The 22,985-nt window shown below is 42.6% G+C and overlaps 1 protein-coding gene across 2 annotated transcripts in view; it reads right to left on the bottom strand.

Moving 5' to 3' along the window:
• Nucleotides 1-22,985, bottom strand: part of LOC129713800 (uncharacterized) — a 67,817-nt gene that overhangs the window by 26,980 nt on the left and 17,852 nt on the right. Inside the window, exons 9-13 of one of the 2 annotated variants that reach the window (XM_055663109.1) lie at nt 16,579-16,686; nt 13,032-13,101; nt 9,516-9,563; nt 3,429-3,506; nt 1,778-1,903 (exon numbers count right to left, since the gene is read on the bottom strand). In XM_055663109.1, coding sequence (XP_055519084.1) covers nt 1,778-1,903; nt 3,429-3,506; nt 9,516-9,563; nt 13,032-13,101; nt 16,579-16,686 — 430 coding nt within the window. The remainder of the gene's footprint in view (nt 1-1,777; nt 1,904-3,428; nt 3,507-9,515; nt 9,564-13,031; nt 13,102-16,578; nt 16,687-22,985) is intronic. The other variant, XM_055663115.1, reaches the window with a different exon arrangement.

Raw genomic sequence — 22,985 nt, 5'->3', positions numbered from 1 at the left:
TGAACTAATTTATCTATGGTAGTAACAGTGTTATTCTCATTAACATTAAGAAGAGGTTGAAATTTTATGAATTGAAGTCCATGCAGAATTGAAGTCCATGCAATGAGATGGGTTTTTTTGTAGCCTCTGCCTGACCCTCCACTTGAACTTGAACTAACTTATCAATAGACCTATCAAAACTTATCAAAAGACTTGGAATCTGATGAAGAATATTCAGATGAAGATCAGATGTAATGTAAACAAATAAATTGGGGAAATAAATGATTATATAAAGTTTTATTTTAATGTCGATCGTTTCATTATTTATTTGGTCAAATTATTTAAACAATGAGTGAATTAGTTATGATAATGGCGTGTTGGTGAATAACAGTGCGACAGCCCACCCATCCACACATACATACATACATCCACACACACATCTATCCGTACGCACACTTCCATGCATGCACACACACATACATACATGCACACATACATCCGCACACACATACACACATCCATCCGCACACAGACATACATGTACACATCCATGCACACATACATCCACACATACATGCACACATCCATCCATTCACACATACATCCATCCACACATACATACACACTTACATCCACAGGTACACGTTTGACACGTATACACAGACACACACACAAACTACAGATGCTCAAACAATGCAACACTTTTAGGGTTATTTTAGGTTAAAGGTAATATCCCTCATTTGCAAAGTCTCTAACATAAATATAGGCTCATTGTAGCTTAAAATAAATACTCATCGAGTAAACATCAGAGCATTCGATTCTTGGTCAGGATGTGACATTTACATCAGAAATAAGACGGGTCTCTTACAGGTCTGTCACCCAGCCTGGCACTGCCCCAGTCCCACTATGGCCGTTACCCCCACTCTCCTCACTATGGCAGTCAGTGGGGTTCAGTAAATGGGGGAACCCAGAGGATCTGTCCTGACCCTTTAATTAGGCAGTTTCATGAGCCCTTAAAACCTGGGACCTCTGCTGCAGTCTTATTAAATTTCCTATTAAAGCGACTGGAAGATGCCTTGCAGGACTGTCCCCCAGCTTGGCACTGCACCGGTCCCACTATGGCCGTCGCCCCCACTCTGCACACTGGCAGTCAGTGGGGTTCAGTAAAGGGAGGAACCCACAAGAACTGCCCTCACCCATTAATTAGACTGCTTCAGGAGCAGGACCTCTGCGACAGTGTCATTAAAAAAACACTCACAATTATATTCATCATATTATTTTTATATAATATAATTATACTTAATTATATATGATTACAGTCATATTTACAAGTCATATATATATTAATATATAGGTATAATAATATAGTTTAAATGGACTGCAACATGGAAATAGGCTGCCCATGGTGTAATATGGGCATTGGCCACTAGATGGAGCTTACTTTCCCAATCTCATTTTCTAATTAGTTTAATTAAGTAATGTGCAACTTTTGGCACTGAAGAGTTATGACATCCTTCTTAATTATATTTCATCTAAACTTGTGGAAAATTTCATGTAGTTCCGTGAAGCGGGTCACAAAAATGGATTTTGAGACACATTTTTGATGCTCGGCCCACAGCCGAATATTGTTGGTTAAATTCAGTTAGTCAGAATTTCAGAAACTATACCACCAACTCAGGAGTGGCCAAGATGCCATAACTAATGCCCACAACAGTTTCTAAGTTCTTTCATTCTCTCAAGGCTTTCAGTTTTTGAGGCTTCTTCCCTCTCATGATAATATTGATTTTTTTTTCCTCACCGTCGTGCTTTGCAGAGGTTCCCTCAGGTGCATGCACTGATTTGGACACCAGTTTTTTATGCAGCTGGCGAGTGATGGGAAGACCATCTGGGTAGAGATACATCTCATCTCCAGTTGTCTTACGGACTTTAAAATGAAAATGTACAATTCAGTAATATGACAAAGAATATAACATTTACAGCAGGAGACAAAGTAAATTATGAGAATTATGCAAAGGGAAATAAGATTAACATACATAGATGGATAATAAATGAGGAAGAATAAAGGGGCCAGTAGAAAACAAAAATAATGAATAATAAAGAGGAAAGATACATGTTATTATATTGCCTACACGGACAGAAATTAGCTAAAGAAAGCTTTGGGATCGAAGGAGAGATGCTGAATGGATATAAAATTGGCATCACAGAAGGAAGCAGAGGGTGGTGGAAGGTTGCTTTAGGGACTGGATTAGTGGTGTGCCTCAGTGTTTGGTGCTGGGGCCCTTTGTTGATGTCATCTATAATCAATGATTTGGATGAGAACGTGCATGGCATGATTTGCAAGTTTGCAGATGACACAAAAGTGAGTGGTATTGTAGATAGTGAAGATGGTTGGAGGGGTGATCTTATAGAGGTGTACAATTCATGAAAGGAATAGATTGAGTAAACGTACAGTCACTTGCCCAGAGTAGGGGAATTGAGAATCAGAGGACATAGATTTAAGGTGAGGAGGAAAAAATTTAATACGAACCTGAGGAGTAACTTTTTATTTATTTTTTAATTTTTTTACACAAAATGTGGCGGGTGCATGGAACGAGCTGCTGGAGGAGGTAGTTGAGGCAGGTACAATTGCCACATTTAAGAAACATGTAGACAGGTACAATGATAGGATAGGTTTAGACGGATATGAGGCAAATGCAGGCCGGTGGGACGAGTGCAGATGGGACATGTTAAATGGAGTGGGCAAGTTGAGCCAAAGGACCCGTTTCCATCCTATGAATCTATGACTTTGCAAAATAAAGGAATTTTGGATCATCAAAAACAGCCCAATTCATCTCAAGATTGCATAATAATACATTTTACATTTAAATATGTTTATGGGAAGGGGTGTGAGAAACAGTCAAAAGTTTTTCATTAGGATTTAGATTCTACCCCAATATGTTTCCAATTAGAAAAGTAGCCAAAAAAACATCAATATCTTCAAACTGAACAAAGCTGCCAACTCAAGAGCACTAAAGATATCAAGAAAAATTGCTGAGAATCTCCGAATACAAAATTTTAAATTTTCACTTGAAAATGTATTGGTTGCACATAGACAACTTGAATAGGTGACAGAATACTGGATTGAAAGTCTGAAGAGGAAAACATGCCTAGGTCACAAAATTGTGGTTTATTTTGTCAGAAGCAGACAGCTAGTCGTGGAAGACGTGGGGGAGAAAGTAATGCGGAAGACTTCCACAAAGAATTGAGCTTTTCCCATTTAAAAACAAAATCAATATTACAACAATTTTATTTCAATTTGTTCTTTTGGACTTTCAATAACATCCCAGTTATCACCTCTTTAGCAATTACTTCAAAAAAACATATGTCCCCCAACCATATAATCTTTAGCTAAAAAGTCAGTGATAACATTTAGAACAAATCAAAACCATTCATTATATCAATAACTATACCTGAAGAGGAGATGGGTTCTACTTCAGACTTTGGCTTGGTATCTTCATTGGAAGCAGGCATGGGCTGTTTAGTTTTTTCTAGAGTTAAAATAAAGCACAAGTAAAAAGCTTCAAAAGCAATTCTGAACATTATCATCACTGAATCCCTCACTATCAATATCCTGGATCAGCCTTATACACAATGTGTAGAAGGATCTGCAGATGCTGGTTTAAACCATAGACACAAAACTCAGAGGAACAGGCAGCATCTCTGGAGAGAAGGAATGGTTGATGTTTTGGGTCGAGACAATGTGGCTCTAACAGCAGGTCAGAGACGAGGTATCCTGTGGCAAATTCACTCCTTCAGGGGGATGAACCCTCGGAAAGCGCCTGGACCTGAAGTAATACCCGGTCCTGTTCTAAAAACCTGTGCGGACCAACTGGCTGGAGTTTTTACGGACATTTTCAACCTCTCACTTCTGAGGTCTGGGGTTCCCACCTGTTTTAAAAGGGCATCAATAATACCGGTGCCCAAGAAGAGCAAGGTGACGTGCCTCAATGACTATCGACCAGTGGCAATAATGTCTGTGGTGATGAAGTGCTTTGAGAGGTTGATTATGGCGCATATCAACTCCTACCTCGACAAGAACCTCGACCCACAGCAGTTCGCTTGGATGCAATCTCACTGGCTCTCCACTCCGCTCTGGACCACTTGGACAACAAAAACTCATATGTCAGGCTGTTATTCATAGACTACAGCTCGGCGTTTAATACCATCATCCCCTCCAAGCTGGTTACCAAGCTCTCAGATCTGGGTCTCAGCCCCCTGCCGTACCCACTCTATATTCATGACTGCGTAGCCAGACATAGTGCAAACTCCATCATCAAGTTCGCTGACGACACTACTGTTGTGGGACGAATCACTGATGGTGATGAATCAGATTATAGAAGTGAGATCGATCGACTGACCAAATGGTGCCAGCACAACAACCTGGCACTCAACACCAGCAAAACCAAGGAACTGATTGTGGACTTTGGAAGGGGTAGGATAGGTACCCACAATCCCGTTTATATCAACAATGGTGGAAAGGGTCAAGAACTTCAAATTCGTGGATGTGCATAGTTCCAAAGATCTTTCCAGCACATTGATGCAATCATAAAGAAGGCACATCAGTGCCTCTATTTCTTGAAAAGATTACGGAGAATCGGTATGTCAAGGAGGACTCTTTCAAACTTCTACAGGTGCACAGTGGTGAGCATACTGACTGGTTGCATCGTGGCTTGGTTCGGTAACTTGAATGTCCAGGAGCGGAAAAGATTGCAGAATGTTGTGACCACTGCCCAGTCCATCATCAGCTCTGACCTCCCCACCATCGAAGGGATCTATCGCAGTTGCTGCCTCCAAAAGGCTGCCAACATCATCAAAGACCCACACCATCCTGGCCACACACTCATCTCTCTGTTGCCATCAGGAAGAAGGTACAGGAGCTTGAAATCTGGAACATCCAAGTTCAGGAACAGCTTCTTCCCCATGGCCATCAGGCTATTAAACACGACATCAACCAAACTCTGAACAATAACAGCCTACTGCACTTTATCTGTTTATTCATTGTGTATATATATGGTCTATGGTATATAGACACATTGAACTTTTATCTCCCGTTCTGTATTGTGTTTACATATTCTGTTGTGCTGCAGCAAGCAAGAATTTCATTGTCCTATCTGGGACACATGACAATAAAACTCTCTTGACTCGACTTGAGCTCCTAACACCCAAAAGCCAGTTTACCATCTACAAGGATGAAGTCAGGAGTGTGATCTCTACTTGCCTGGATGAGTACAACTTCAATAACACTCAAGAAGCTCAACACCATGCAGCCTGCTTGATATGCACCCCATCCATAACCAAACACTCATTCCACCACCCTAGTAATAGCAGTTTATACCATCTACAAGTTACACATTACCAAATCATCAAGACTCCTTGAACAGAGTTGTGATCTCATAGAAGCTTAAAAAAGAGGGGCAACATAGCAGTCTTTTTTACCCAGAATTGGGCACTCAATAACAAGAGGGCATACATTTAGTTTTTTTTAAAGATGGAAATAGATCCTTCAACCGACCAAGTCCATAACAACTATCAATCACCTATTCACACGAGTTCTATGTTATCCCATTTTCTCATCCATTCCCTGCATAATATGAGCAATTTTAATGAGGCAAATTAGCCTACAAATCTGCACATCTTCGGGATCTTGGAGGAAACAAGAGCACCCGGAGGAAACCAATGCATCACAGGGCGAATGTGCAAACTCCAAACCTAGCATCCGAGGTCCAGATCGAACTCGGGTATCTGGCGCTGTGAGACTGCAGCTGTACCAACTATGCCACTGTGCTGCCCTAAATAATACGAACCAAAAGGGCAATTATGTGACACAGAGGGTGATATATGGAGAATGAGCTGCCAGAGGAAGTGGTTGAGGCAGCTACCACTGACCTTCCGGCAACTGGTGCTAGGGCACCTCTGTTAATATGCACTTGAAATCCTCCCCCGGAAGTCACCCCGAAAATGTGGAGCTTAGGCGGCTGATGTTGACCACATCAGGACTTCCTCGATGATCGGCGGCTCAAATTCGGCCCCTGTGGCTGGGGCTCTGGAACGCCAGATTCATTCCCATAGCCGACTTCTGATATCGAATTTGCAGGCCTCTATCTTGGTCCCTGGATGGCCTTGGCAGACCATTTGGGTACTGCTGGACTCCTCTTGAAGGCTATGACCTCTGTTGGTCCCACAAAAGGGATAATCCAGAAAGGCTCGGAAACCAAGGGTGCTGGAAAATCGGTGGTGGGCCTATACAATAATAACATTTAAATGACATTTAGATCGTACATGGATAGGAAAGGTACAGGCAAATGGGACCAGCAAAGATGGGCATCTTGGTTGGCATAAACATGTTTGGCTGAAGGGCTCGTTTCCATGCTGTATGGTTCAATAACACAAAGGACAAGGTCAGCAAAGGTATGGGAACACCACCATCTCAAAGTTGGAATTTAAGCCATGCACTATCCTATGACCTTCACCATCGCTTAGTCAAAATCCTGGAACTCTCCCCAACACCATTGTAGGGGCACCCACACTTCAAGGATAGCACAGCTCAAGAAGAAGAAAAAAAAGACACAAAGCGCTGGAGTAACTCAGTGGGTCAGGCAGCAGTTCAATGGTTCAAGAAAGCAGCTTTCTGAAGGGCATTTGTGGATGGGAAATTAAATGCTGGCTCAGTCTCCAAAGCTTACATTCATTCAATCAAGAAATTAATGCTAAAATAACATAATGAGCCTTTTGATTTAGTTATTAGACCCTATGATTTAATGCAGCTCTGCATTTTGCAACTTTTATTTCCTTTACTTGTGTTTCCTCTCTAACTTCTACATTGCACAATCGTCATCCTCATTCACAATCTTCCTTTAGACTCTCCTCCAGCAACCGCAACTACAAGAAACACTTTAGCTATTCATCAAGATTCCTCAGACAGAGGAATGATCTCATAGAAGTGAATAAAAATCATTGGGATATCAATGCAGTCTTTTTCTCAGATTGGGCACTCAATAACAAGAGGGCATACATTTAAGGCGCGATGGGAAGGATTGAATATTTTTTCGATATATATCATGGAAACAGATCCCGTTCCTCATTTTTCATAATCTTCCACTTGCACAATCTTCAGCCTCTAATCTAACGCTATCTTCCCTTTTGGATATCTGCTGCATTTTAACATTCAATATTCCCTTGGCCAAGTAAATTATCCCCTTCACTGTAATTCTCCCGTAAGATTGTTTTAAATATCATCTCATCATCTTTAATATCCCAGATGAACTGAAAACCCATAAAAAAATTACTAATATGATTCAAGTCAAGTTCTATGCTCTATGGAATTAAATTAGAGAGCTTCAAGCTGCCTTGTTTGAATATAAGAATATGCTTAAACCTCCAGTAAGTAGAATATATTTTTAATTTGAAACAGCTGCATCAGTACTAGCTGATGACATCTTTCAACGATAAAGTAGGCACAGGAAGTTAAAGAAATTATCAAAAGGTTGAATCTAAGCACCATTAAACAATATAAACCCACTGAATCCCATGGCTATCTGGACTACACTTCTTCCCACCCTGCTTCCTGTAAGGACTCCATCCCCTACTCCCAATTCTTCCGTCTATGCCGCATCTGCACCCAGGAGGAGGTGTTCCGCACCAGGGCATCAGAAATGCCCTCATACTTCATGGAACGGGGGTTCCCCTCTTCTACTATAGATGAGGCTCTCACCAGGGTCTCTTCTATACGCCGTGACTCTGCTCTCATTCCCCATCCCCCCTTGTCCTTAACCTTCCACCCTACCAGACGTCACATACAACAAATAATCCTCTGACATTTTCACCACCTATAACGTGATCCCACTACTTGCCACTTCTTCCCATCTCCTCCCCTGTTTGCTTTCCACAGAGACCGCTCCCTGCGTAACTCCCTGGTCAATTCACCCCTCTCCAGGCACTTTCCCTTGCTACCGCAGGAAATGCTACATTTGTCGCTTTACCTCCCCACTTGACTCCATTCAAGGGTGCAAGCAGTTGTTCCAGGTGCGGCAGAGGTTCGCCTGCACCACCTCCAACCTCACCCATTTCATCCGCTGCCCTAGATGTCAGCTGCTCTACATCAGTGAGACCAAGCGTAGGTTTGGCGATCGCTTCGCTGAACACCTTCGCTCAGTTTGCAATAACCAACCTGATCTCCCGGTGGCTCAGCACTTCAACTCCCCTCCTATTCCAAATCCGACCTCTCTGTCCTGGGCCTCCTCCATGGCCAGAGTGAGGACAACCGTAAATTGGAGTTTGCACCCCAGTGGGATGAACATTGACTTCTCTAATTTCAGGTAGTCCCAACTTTCTTCTCCCCTTCTAAGCTCTCCCTCAGCCCACTGGCTCCACGTCTTTATTTCTTCTCCCCCCCCCCCCCCACCCCCCACCACCCCCACCCTCACCCTCACATCAATCTGAAGGATGGTTTCGACCCAAAACATTGCCTATTTCCTTCGTTCCATAGATGCTGCCTCACCCGCTGAGTTTCTCCAGCATTTCTGTCTACCGTTAAACAATAATGCACTGCAGAATGACTTTGATTTGTCTGGACTAAAGGTCCAGAGGGTGGAATAATGATGGGGAAACATAGTTAATAAATTTAAATCCATGTTGGTAAATAAATAAACACATAATTAATAGCTAAAACATCAATTATTATATTAAATAAGCTAAATGATCATCATGAAAAATCCATCTTAATTTCCAATAACTAAAGGAATCCACTGGTCTCTATTAACTACAAACCTTCAGTAATGTGGATAATTAACATTTTACTGAAATGACCTGGCAAGACTATCGGCTTTAACAAAATTTGCCAGACTGCAACAAGATGACAACTTGCAAACACAATCTGTAGGGCGATTAGGGATGGATAATCAATCATGGCCTTATCAGTGATCCTCTCATAGAAAATAGCAGTCACATTAAGCCAAAGTATTTTATGGCACATCACAAATCATTTGCAAGTCTTGAAATATATATATTGAGGAAAGGAAGCTTAGAAGAGTCACTATGTTTTAAATGTAAGCTGAAAATTCCCCTTCATCTTTCCAAGGTTCAACTGAAAAATTTTAGTTTTTAAGGAAAGTTAGAGCTAAACATTGTCCTTAGAAATTACGGAATTGATTGTGTCAGGTTAAAGTTGGCAATGGACATGACCAATCATCTTATTCCTTGCAGACATTCCATTGAATGTGAAGGTAGAAAGCCCCATAAGTTCAGTCGCGATGACTATCTGGGTCTTGACGGGAAAATGTCTGTATTTCTTGTTCTTGAAAGAAACCTGGTGTGAGGAATTTGAGCAGCGTCAAGAGAAAGAAAACAAAAGAGAGGGAGGGAAAGTGAAAGAGTTAAATTGGAACGCAATATATCTTTCAGGAGTGGAAGAAGAGACGTTTGAATTGCTGGAAGAGTTGACAACAGAAAGAAAACGCAATGTAACCAAAGATCACCTTTAATAGGGGCAATAACCATACCTGAAGTAGCTTTGGTTTTCTGCCGTTTACACTCGAGTTCCACAACAGCTGAAAAATAGACCCAGAGAACATCAGGCAAAGAGCTTTTGACAAAGAAAGTAATTTGGTTGGAAAGAACCTAGCATTCTCCGATCTTCCAATGGATAGAATTTACTGCAGTGGGTCTTTCTTCCATATTCTTATTCTTAGTTTGGTGCATCTGCTAACAATGTGAGCTTCCCTAGCATCATACAGATGTGCCCTATTACTTCACATCTAGCTTCAGAATATTGATATTGATATCAGAATACATATTTCAGTAGACTCTGCTGCACACTAATGACTTTAGCTGTGGAAACTAGACTTTAGGTTGCTCATACACTGCAGTTCGCATACCATTGCAACAGATCAATAGCAGATGTCATCTCCCAACCCCTAGTCATCTGGATCACAAGGCCACCCACATCATACTCTTATTTATTAAAGATAGCTCCGCCTTCAACACCATGATTGTAAACAAACTAATCTCCAATATCCTGAATCTGGGAATTGACACACAACTGAGCAGGTCAAAGTCAAAGGTCAAAGTCAAAGTATCCTTTATCAGTCTGAACAAAATTGTGTTGCCTTGCAGTCATACATATATTTAAAATAACAGAAACACACAATAAACCCAAATTTAACATCCACCACAGTGAGTTCACCAGGCACCTCCTCACTGTGATGGAAGGCAAAAGTCTTAAAGTCTTTGACTTTTCCCTACTTGTTCTCCCTCTGCGCTGAGACGATCCAGGCCTCCGATGTTGTGACCCCGCCGGGTGATGGTAAGTCCCGCGGCTGAACCTGAGCTCCGCGAACAGGCCGGTTCAAACTCCACGGCCCAAGGCGGTCAAAGCTGCCGCCCTCCAGTCCAGCAGACGAAGCTGTTGTTGCGGGAGCTCCGGAAAAACAGGTCACCAACTTGTGACCTGCGAGCTCCCGACGATGTCGTGCCGCAGCCGCCAGAACGGTGCCACAGCCCGAAGTCGAGCCGCCACCGCAGCCGGAACGCCGCCACTGCTCCGAAGTCGGGTCCACCGCCTAAACGTCAGAACGGCGCCACAACCCCAAGGCCGCCAGCTTCGCCATTAGGCCTCAGCGCAGACGGAGACTGAGACGGGGGACACGACAAGAAAAAGTCGCAACCCCCGAAGGAAAAGACTAAAACCGTGTTTCTCCCACCCACACATACACCCAATAAACTAAAATTAACTTAAACAGACAAAAGAAAACAACAAAAAAAGAAAAAACAGACGGACTGCAGGCGAGCCGCAGCTGCCAGGCAGCGCCGCCACTTCCGGAGTGTGACTGATTCTGGAGAAAGGGAATCGGAATGTTTTGGATTGAGACCCTTCTTCAGAATCTGGGACTCAGCTACCCACTCTTCAACTGGATGCCCCACTTCCTAATGCAAAGACCACAATCAGTGAGGAAAGGCAAGAAAACATACTCAACGATATTTTCCAACACTTATTCTCAGCCCCTTATTATGCTCACTATACGCTCACAGCAAAACTTTTCTCATTTTATGAAGTTGCAGGTGTCACCACTGTAGTGCACCAAATCGTGATCAATGATGAGACGGAGTACAGGAAGGAGAAAGAGAGCTGAGCAACATGCTGTCAAATCAACAACCTTTCCCTCAATGTCAGCAAGATGAATTATCTAGTCATTGACTTTGGGAAATAATGAGGTGTACATGTGTCAGGCAACATCAGTGGTTCTGAAGTGGAGACAGTCAAGAGCTTAATATTCCAGCAATTTGTCCCAGACCAACCACACTGAAGCCATGGCCTACAAAGCACACCAATGCCTCAAAAGATGAAGGAAGTTCAGCATGCCCATCGATTCTGATCAACATAATCAAGGACCATTTTACCATGGTCATTCCCTCTTCGCCTCTCTGGCAGAAGATACAAGCACTTGAAAGCTAGTATTACCATATTAAGGAATAGCATTTAATCCTGCTGTATTCAGATTCCTGAATGGCCCTCCCATAAGATATTGCGCCGATCTCCCAACCTACCTCAAAATGGACCTTGCACTTTTTTTTATCTGTACTCTGTGATTGTAACATTATAATGCTGTAATACCATATTCTGCACTCTGCAACTTTTTTGTGCACTACCTGTTGTACCCATACATATGGTGTGATTGTACTCATGAAGTTTGACTGGATAGCATGCAATGTTTTCCAATTACAATAATAAATCAATACAGGTAAATACAAGATTCAAGGTAAAAGCAGGATTCTGATAATGTCTTATCTTACAGAAATATTTTCCTTTTCAAATAGATCACCTTTAAATATTTAGTGCAGATTCATCGTACATCTATAATCCCTTTATGGGTTAACTACCCATTTAACTCATTCTTGACCCACCAAGATCCATCCTACCAATATATCAGCAACCTCAAATTAATACATATCGTCAGTCTCCTTATTCTGCACCCAATACATGTACGTGAACATTATTAATTTGTCAAGTTGGGGGCTGGACATAGATTCAATTAACAGACCTAATTATTGAGCTGTTGCAAAAAACATGCTGGAATATGCAAAACGAACCAAGCGGTAGAGTTGCTGCCTTACAGTGTTTGCAGCACTGGAGACCCAGGTTCGATCCCAACCAAGGGTGCTGTCTGTACGGCGTTTGTACATTCTACCCGTGACCTGTGTGGGTTTTCTCCGATAAGTTTGGTTTCCTTCCACACTCCAAAGACGTATAGGTATGTAAGTTAATTGGCTTGGTAAATGTAAAAGTTGTCCCTAGTGTGTGTAGGATAGTGTTAAAATGCGGAGATCGCTGGTCGGTGCGGACCCGATGGGCAGAAGGGCCTGTTTCCACGCTGTATCTCTAAACTAAACTAAACAGGAATTAGGAACTAGCTGAATTGTTCTTCAAAAGAGTCAGTGCGGACTGAAAGATATTCACCTGCACTCTGCAATTCCATGACACTATCCCATTCTCTTCCTTGAACAGGATTCAACTACACATCAGCTGCAAACCTTTCAAGGTTCCTGCTGCCATGGCAAAGTTCACAAACTGCATAATTTGACAAGGTGGGAGTAGATAATATGAATCTTAAATAAAGGATTTTACTTGGAGAGAATAAAACATTATGAATTAAATGTAGATCCATAAATTAAATCCATATTTTAGAAGCTCTAAATGTATTTTGATGCAGAAATTTTACTTCGTAACAATAGAGTACTAACCCATTTTCACAAATGTGATGAGCTTAAAATCATTATTTTTCAATTATTTTTTGAATGTTGATCAATGATAATATAGGGATTAATTGAAAATATCAATAGTGTACAGAAAACCATTTCAGGCTGAACTTGGTGTTCTAAGAGTAAACAGAAAATAATTTGCTTGAAATAAATTTAATCCTTGCATAGAAAAACTTCAAAGCAGTTTCTAAAAATAAAAATAAATATGAAAAAATGCCAGGATCGTGTTTTTGATGGAAGGCAGCTTGCGTGGAACTTACGTTGATCACCAACTCTTTTTACACCAGATGATTTTTCAATGGCCATTGGGCTTATTTTGTCAAAAACAACCTGAAATGTAAAATAAAACGAAGAGTGTAATAGTTCTGAATTTAGCTTAAAAAGTATTTAGAATGCCTACAACGCTTTTACTAATCACAGTTCTCCAGAATATGACGTTTCTTCTACTCCCCACATTTTAATGACAAAGACTTTACAAATAAACAAGCTCTGAGAATAAAATGACTGGAATTATAAATACTCCATTTAGAATATCATGATGGAATCAACAAAGTTCCAGCTAGCCTTTCAGCTAAGTGGAAGATAATGATCTCAGATCACCTAAAAATTAAAAAGAAAATCCTTTTGAAGAGGAAGCAATGTTATTAAAATATCAATTTTATAGAAATCATTTGGCAACATTCATCTATCACTTCCTGCCTTTCTGCATAGCCAAGATGCATCGCCTTGACAGAGATGTCATAACAATTTAGTCGGTACAAATTCAATTGTTCATGGTTCATCAGCAAAATCTTCTTCAAAAGATACTCCACAATTTACAAATGTGGGGAATGACCATTAATAAATATGTAATATTGAATATTGTCATGACAGCAATTGAGAAGTATCTGGATGAGCACTTACTTCTCCGAGGCATGCAAGGCTATAGACCAAGAATTGGAAGATAGATTTAATAATAGAGTGCCTAATGGCAAGAGTGAATATGATGGGCCAAATGGCCTGTTTCAATGCTATGGAACTCTATTTACCTTCACAACCTTCTCCTTGGAAACTAAGCTATGTGGCTGTGTTCTGTAGAATGAATCATACAGCATGGAAACTGGCCATCAGCCCAACTTGCCCCCGCCGACCAACATGCACCAAATACACTAGTTCCACCTGCCTGTGCTTGGCACATATCCCTCTAAATCTATAGCCATGTAATTGTCCAAATGTTTTTTAAACATTGTGATAGAACCTGCCTCAATACGTCCACTGGCAGCTTGTTCCATATATCTACTACCCTTTGTGTAAAAAAATTGCCTCTCAGGTTCCTATTAGATCTTTCCAACCACACCTTAAATCTATGCCCTCTGGTTCTTGATTCCCCTACTCTGCGTAAAAGACCCTGAGCATTTACAATACAATATGTTCACAACACTGCGCCACTGTGCCCAGGGCTGAGATATGAATGTTTTCTTCATCCAAATGTTTTGACTTCTCTACCCAAGAGAGCTATGGAGGTTCACTAGTTAAGTATCGTATTTCCCGGTAATGAAGACCCACCTGCGTCGAAGACGCACCCCCATTTTGAGTTGCTAAATTTTGAAAAAAGGCTGGCGGGACATAGAATTTCTGAGGCTCAAAAAAAACAAAGAATTAAAAATAAAAATTCCTGATTTTTTACCCAGCAAAATTGACAATGGTTTCAGAAATTTGGCAGACAAAGGGCTCACTACTGTGGATGGGTTTTTTTGTGGGGAGGTTTTGAAATTATTTGAGCATCTTCAGAAAGAATTTGGTTTGTCAGGGACAAACTTTTTTAGATTTCTCCAAATATGGCATTACCTGTAGACACACGTAGATTGGGAGCAGATATGTAAATTACCTTCTAATTTGGAAAAGATCTTATGTTGACTATGGAGGGAGCGATAAAAAATAATCTGATATCCCACTTATATAAAGGACTTCAAGAATATGGGAAAGGAAACACTATAGAAATGAAACAGAAATAGGAATTGGAAATGAATTTTTTTTTTGTGGGAAAAGACATGTCTGCAAGTGATTGGTTATCGATAAGGGAATGTCTACAAGTGATTGGGTATGGAAATGTACCAGGGAGGGGACTTACAGAGTTAAACATGCCATAAAAAGAAACAACTCTTTGTCTGGGGCGGGCATTCATGCAATTTACTCTTTCAGTGTTCCAGCCTTGATTTGCAAATAAAGGTTTGAACTTCTTGAAGAATTCTCCGCGTCGCCTGACTTAATTTTGAGTATCGGTAATCACGACACTCTCAGCCACCCGAGCTACTTCCCTCCCCGGCTGCAGTCGTAATTAAAGGATTTGCGGGAAGCGGCTGACATGAGCAAGGCCAGCGAGCGGTAGGGGAGAGGTGTTCAGACGGAGGGCACTGCCAGAGATGTGCGGGCCGGCATTAGGCGCTTTGGTGGCAGCCGGTTCCGCTATCCGGTTTCAGCGGCCGCTCGCAGACACACGAGCTACTTCCCTCCCCGGGCCAGATTCCCCTCACATTGTGAAAGGGCCCCCCCCCACCCGCGCTGTCCTTTTACATCTGCTTCCCACTTTACAGCCGCTTCCCATCAGCTGCCAGCAATGAGGGGTAGACTTGGCTATCCCTCAGTACAGCAACATTGTTTAGGTATGTTACAAAACCTACCTGAATCGTGGCTGAGCATCTGCCCCACCCCTTGTGTGTGATTTTGGAGCTGTTTGGAGGGGGCGGGTTTAAAACCCGATTTTTACTAGGCTGTTCCAATCGCAGATGTTCAGCCTAGTAAATCATTAACGGAGAATCGCTGCAAGACCCGGTCCCAAAAGCTATTATTAGTTTTATAGGCCTCGAATAGTAGATATAATAAATTTAAAAGTTCTCGTTCAGTTCGCAAGCTTTCGCAGCCCCAGGGTTTTATAAAGCAAACAATTAAAGGTATGTACCTTATTTTTACATTAAATGGGGCATGTATATAACCCTATAATTATAATTTTCTATAGCGAGTAGCTCATTTTGGGCTTTTTATATCCCGCAGTATTTTTCTCGGCATTTGAGGGCACTAATCTAGCGCGCTGTCAACATTCTAAACCTGCGCGTTCACAGAAACCCACTAGAAAACCGATTTAAATGGGCATTTATTTACAGCAATTGAACACTAAATTCCTTCCATTTGGCCTATAAATTAATGTAAATTAGATATAAAAATCATGTTATATTGTGAATTATTTGTGAATAATCTTTGGACACTTAGGCTATTTAAAAATGTTAATCTTTCCTTAAGAAATGGGCTTTTGACTATCCAAGATCACAGCTTTTTCGTAATGCCCATTGAAAATCAATAGGGAACAAGATGCTAATTTCCGAGTATGAAAATGGTCATAACTTTTTTAATACTTGAGATATGAAAGTGAATTAGGTGTCAAATTAAACTTATTGTTATGCTTTATCTGATGGGATAAATTGCAGACTTGATTTTTTAAATCTCAAAATTTTGTAACATTGCTACATTGTTCTTGATGTTGCTGTACTGAGGGATAGCCAAGTCTATCTTTCTTGGCTAACAACTTAAAATTCGGCCTCCAAGACACAGGAAAATTTTTGTGCTTTATTTTTTGGAAAAAAATAGCATCTTCATTGCCAGGAAATACGTTATATTCAAGATATGGAGAAATGTTTGAATGCTACAGAAACAATGCAACATTGGGCGAATACTGCAAAGTGGCACTGAAAAAATATAAACATTAAATAATACACCAGGTGCATTGCCTACCATTTCTTGTGTAATAATGTGCATTTAATAGTGTACATATACCTTCACTGTTCCTCTTCCATCAATCTTTTCAATTTCTGCTGCTTTTTCCTCGACAATTTGTTTGTATTTTCCAACAGTTGCTTCCAATAAATATGGATGTTTCCATTTCTGGAAAACACAATGTACTCTGTGAATGGAAAATCACAGCTGGTGACAAAGGTTAGGCATTCAAACATGGCCCTCATTTGCTTAAATCTTTGAAGGCACAAGAAACTGGAATCTTGAGCAAAGAATGCTGGAGAAGGTTGCTGTAGATCAAGCACTATTACTGACTTGATCCATGCCTGGTTGTGCTATTGCTGACCATATCCATAATCCATGTTGGGTTTCCACCATGCCATCTTGTGGAATGCGAGCAGCTATGCTTTCAGTTTAATCTACGACTTCGAGACTACAGTACCTATATATATGGTTCCTGTATGTATTCTTATTAAAGTACTTATGAAGTTTTATGAGTGTCAATAGTACTTTATACATGGTGTCAGAAGTAATACTTCGGTTCAACTTTGGCTGCTGTTTATACGACTTTTTAGTCTCAAGTATGGCTGAAGATTTCCAAAAATCTGGACCAACTCGTCTTCGATAGCATAATCAGAGAGTGATGGCGTATTTTTGAGCGACAGTATAATGTCTTCATTGCTACATCTTACTATGATAAACCGGCTGCGGCCCGTGCTAACATGCTCCTCAACCTCGCAGGAGATGAAGCTCACGAACGCACACTACAGTTTGTGTATGCAGATGAAATAACTCATCAACCTGTTAATAGTGGAGCTGTGGTCGTTACCCCTACTGAATCACCCGACGACCCGGGATGTCGTAAAATAAAGTTTCGACAGCTGTGTGACCCTCAGGCCAATTCTCTCATCGAGCGGGTGAAGTTCTTCTCACAAAACCAGAATGAGGGTGAGAATAGAAACATAGAAAATAGGTGCAGGAGTAGGCCAATCGGCCCTTCGAGCCTGCACCGCCATTCAATATGATCATGGCTGATCATCCAACTCAGTATCCTGTACCTGCCTTCTCTCCATATCCCTTTTGCCACAAGGGCCACATCTAACTTAAATACAGCCAATTAACTGGCCTCAACTACCTTCTGTGGCAGAGAATTCCAGAGATTCACCACTCTCTGTGCGAAAAATGTTTTCCTCATCTCGGTCCTAAAAGAGTTCCCCCTTATCCTTAAACTGTGACCCCTTGTTCTGGACTTCCCCAACATCGGGAACAATCTTCCTGCATCTAGCCTGTCCAACCCCTTAAGAATTTTGTAAGTTTCTATAAGATCTTCTAAATTCTAGCGAGTACAAGCCGAGTTTATCCAGTCTTTCTTCATATGAAAGTCCTGACATCCCAGGAATCAGTCTGGTGAACCTCCTCTGTACTCCCCCTATGGCAAGAATGTCTTTCCTCAAATTAGGAGACCAAAACTGTACGCAATACTCCAGGTGTGGTCTCACCAAGACCCTGTACAACTGTATCTATTGAATTATTTGTGTGTGCTATCAAAACAACTGCTGGAGGCTGTAGATTTGGTGATCTTCGGTTTGAATTTATTAGAGACAGATTAGTGTGCGGTCTTATTAACGACCAACTAAGAAAAAAGCTTGTCCGTGACCCTGCCATAACTTTGTCAAGTCAAGAGAGTTTATTGTCATGTGTCCCAGATAGGACACTGAAATTCTTGCTTGCTGCAGCACAACAGAATATTGTAAGCATAAATATATAACAGTTCAATGTGTCTATATAGCATAGACCACACATATGCACATAAATATACAGATGAAGTGCAATAGGCTGTTGCAGTACAGAGTCTGTTTGTTGGCGAGTTTAATAGCCTGACGTCTGTGGGGAAGAAGCTGGTCCTGAACCTGGTTGTACCAGATTTCAGGCTCCTGCACCTCTACCCGATGGTGGCGGAGAGATGAGTGCGTGCCCAGGATGGTGTGGATCCTTGATGATGTTGGCAGCCTTTTTGAGGCAGCGACTGCGATAGATCCCTTCGATGGTGGGGAGGTCCGGGTCAATGATAGACTGGGCAACTTTCTGCAATCTTTTCCGCTCCTGGACGCTCAAGTTGCCGAACCAAGCCATGATGCAACCAGTCAGCATGCTCTCTACTGTGCACCTGTAGAAGTTCGAGAGAGTCCTTGACATACCAAATCTCCGTAATCTTCTCAGGAAGTAGAGGCCCTGATATGCTTTCATTATAATTGCATCAGTGTACTGGGACCAGGAAAGATCTTCGGAAATGTGCACGCCCAAGAATTTGAAATTCTTGACTCTTTCCACCATCGTCCCGTTGGTATAAACGGGATTGTGGGTCCCTACCCTACCCCTTCCAAAGTCCACAATCAATTCCTTGGTTTTACTGGTGTTGAGAGTCAGGTTATTGTGCTGGCACCATTTGGTCAATCGGTCGATCTCCCTTCTATACCTTTGGCGGCGCGACTCACCCGTTGCAGCGGCCCCTACAGCCTGTCTGTCTTTTTTTAATTTTTTGTCTAGTTAAATGTAGTGTTAGTGTTTTTTTAATACTGGTTTTAAATGTGTATATGTGGGGGGGCGGGGGGGAAACTGTTTAAAATCTCTTCCCTGTCCGGGAGACCCGACCATTTCCCTGTCGGGTCTCCGTTGTCGTTGGGGCCTAGCACCGTGGAGCGGCCTCCAATCTGAACGACCCGGGGTTTCGGGAGACTGCGGAGCTGCGGACTACTCACCATCGTGGGGCTGGCCGGCCTCGGAGCGTGGGGAGCGGTGGTGACTCGCTGCTAAATCATTCGACTCCTGGGGCTCGGAGGCTCCAGCAACGCAGCCGCAGGTCCGGTGGACTGGGACATCAGGAGCTCGCAGGTCCGGGGGGAGAGACCGCTTCCTGGAGCTCCCGCAACACGACTTCTCCAGCCCGTGTCGCGGGGTTGGAACGACCCGGAGCGGGGACGTACATCGCCCGGCACGGCTTCATGGCCGTGGGACATTCCAGCGCCCGCCGGGGGCTCCAACATTGTGGCTTTTAGACCGGGAGCGGGGCCGTACATCGCCTGGCACGGCCTAAAATGGCCGTGGGACTTAGCATCGCCCGCCTGGGGCTTGGACATCGGGAGAGACATGGAGAACAGGGGAGAGAAAAGATTTTGCCTTCCATCACAGTGGGTTCACTGTGATAGATGTTTGTGTGAATTAAATTGTGTGTATGTCTGTAGGAAATTGTCTTTGTTTGTATGGCTGTGGAAACGGAATTTCATTTGAGCCTCACTGAGGCTCAAATGACAATAAATGGTATTGTATTGTATTGTATTGTATTGTATTGTATACTCTGACTTGTCCCCATCAGTGATTCGTCCCACAACAGTGGTGTGGTCGGCGAACTTGATGATGGAGTTCGCACTATGGGCAGTCATGAGTATAGAGTGAGTAAAGCAGAGGGCTGAGCACACAGCCTTGAGATGCTCCCATGCTGATTGTTATCGAGGATGACACATTTCCAACAATACGGACATCCATGGTCTGTGAATGAGGAAGTCGAGGATCCCATTGCAGAGGGATGTGCAAAGACCCAGATCTGAGAGCTTGGAGGGGTTGAATGTATAAAATGCCAAGCTTTAGTCAATGAATAACAGCATGACATATGAGTTTTTGTTGTCCAAGTGGTCCAATGCGGAGTGGAGAACCAGTGAGATTGCATCAACCTGTTATGGCGGTATGCAAACTGCAGTGGGTCGAGGTTCTTGTTGAGGTAGGAGATGATATGCGCCAAAATCAACCTCTCAAAGCACTTCATCACCACAGACATTAGTGCCGCTGGTCGGTAGTCATTGAGGCACTTGCTCTTCTTGGGCACCGGTATTATTTTTAAAGCCCTTTTAAGGCAGGTGGGAACCTCAGAGCTCAGAAGTGAGAGGTTGAAAATGTCCGTTAAAAACTCCAGCCAGTTGGTCTGCACAGGTTTTTAGTATAGGACCAGGTATGCCATCAGGTCCAGGCGCTTTCCGAGGGTTCACCCCTCTGAAGGATCTTCTGTCGTCGGCCTCTGAGACTCTGATTGAAATAACATCACATCGAATGGGGGCTGGGGAAAGCACATCAGCGTTCTCCCTATCAAAGCGTGCGTAAAACGCATTGAGCTCATCAGGGAGTGATGCTTTGCAGCCTTTTTGATTGATTTCGCCTTGATGGCATTCAAGCCCTGCCACAGTTGCCGAACATCCGTCTCATCCTCCAGCTTAGAGCAGAATTGCCTTTGGGCCTTTTTGATTGCCTTACCAATGTCGTATCAGGACTTCTTGTAGACCTCTGTATCTCCAAACCTGAATGCATGGGATCTGGACTTCAGAAGATTGCGAATCTCATGGCTTCTGGTTAGACAATAGGTGCAGGAGTAGGCCATTTGGCCCTTCAAACCAGCACCGCCATTCAATGTGATCATGGCTGATCATCCCCAATCAGTACCACAGTAATGAATTGAGAGTGTCCAGGCTTCGTTTCCTAGACGACCGAAGCAAGAGATAACAATGCAAGCACAGTTTGATAAGCCTGTGGCACGGTTTATTACTCAATGTAATAACTGTGGCGATGCTCATTACAAAAAAGGAGAAATGTCCCACGTTTGGCCAGATTTGCCATGGATGCAAAAGGCGCAACATTTTCTGGACATGTTGCAGATCTCGGCCCAGCAGAGAGAAGACAAAACAATCCGTGAATCTGCTACAGGCCGAGCATTTGTCTGATTTATCTGATATTGGCAGTGATGATAAGCCTAAAGTGGATGGAGTGATTCGGCAAACTCATTCCATTGCAAGACAAAATGTGCAAAAGAGTAAACCCATGGCCACTGTGAAGGTAAACAACAATGCGATTGAAATGAAGATTGACACTGAAGCGAAATGTAATATTTTGTTTCATATGATCGGAACGCAGAGTAATTAAAAACTTGCAGTACTAGTTTCGTGGCATATGATGGGAGTGAACTTAACCCGATTGTATCAATCATACAAGTTGGAGTTTTATGTCGTCGACAGCAAGGTCATACCACTTTAGGGCTATGATGTCTGCAAAATTATGGGACTGGCATGTGCATCAACTAACTCCAATTCCAGATTTGACACAATGTATTCTTATGGGTTACCAGCATCCTTTCACTGAGGAGCTAGGCAAGCTACCAATAACCTACTCTATGACTTTAGACCCAGAGGTACGACCCGTGGTTCGTCCTGCACACCGTGTACCCATTGGCATGCGGGACCGGGTCAAAGACAAACTGGGCAGAATAGTGACATTGGGAGTTATCACACCTGTTTCAGAACCCACCGATTGGGTGTCCTCGATGGGGGCTGCTACAAAGAAGTATAAACAGGATATTCGCATATGTATTAATCTGAGGGACCTAAACACTGTAGTTAAAAGGCCCCATCACCCCATGCGTACCTTAGAGGAAGCAGCTGCCCACATGGGTAAGGCAGCAGTGTTCTCCGTGTTAGACGCCATGAGCTCATTCTGGCAAAAAACCCTGGATCATGCATCATCTATGCTTACCACCTTCAGCACTGCTTTCAGCCGCTACAGATCCTTGCGGATACCGTTCGGTATCATTTCAGCCAGTGAGGTGTTTCAGCATTCTATGGAGCAACTCACTGATAGATTTGATATTATTATTGTTACCGGCAAAGACTTGGAACAGCATGATGCTAATTTAAAGAAAGTGCTCTAGTGTGCCAGGGAAGTGAATTTGAAACTTAATCCCCACATGTGTTGGTACTGTGTTAACCAGGTGAGCTACGTGGGGCATGTTTTCACAAGTGACGGCCTCAAGGCAGATCCTTCCAAGACTACAGCTATCAGCGAGATGTCAGCGCCAACAGATGTTGCCAGCCTGTAGAGATATCTGGGCATGGTTGATTACCTCAGGAAGTTCGGCTTACACGGCAGAGGATGCCACTCTGCAGATACTCACCTCAGTCATCAATCATGGATGGCCTGGCAAGTAGAAATGGGACAAGGCTGCTAAGAACAGAGATCATACTACGGTTGAAATGTTTTTATATTCTAAACACCAAATTCATTACCTAAATTTGTTTCCACCAACTCTGTGAAAGCCATCAGCATCAATAGATCAATCTTTGAATCGGAGTGGTCTCATGAGAAATAATATGATTCCACAAAATATAACTATCTCCAATCGTTCTTCGAGGCCCCATTCACAGCTCAAATGAACACATAAACCTTCAAAATTTGAGAAAGGATCTTCTATAAACTTACAGCACTTTTTTCCATCGTATCCCAACATCCAACACCACCCCCACAAAACATGGAACAGTACAGAACAGTACAGAACAGTACAGCACAGGAACAGGCCCTACAACCCATAATGTCTGTTCTGAACATGATGCCCAATTAAACCAATCCCTTCTGCA

Source organism: Leucoraja erinacea, chromosome 2 (assembly GCF_028641065.1).
Source record: "Leucoraja erinacea ecotype New England chromosome 2, Leri_hhj_1, whole genome shotgun sequence".
NCBI classification, from domain to species: Eukaryota; Metazoa; Chordata; class Chondrichthyes; order Rajiformes; family Rajidae; genus Leucoraja; species Leucoraja erinaceus.
Note: the sequence above shows the minus strand (reverse complement) of the source record. Positions and strands in the feature narration are given on the sequence as shown.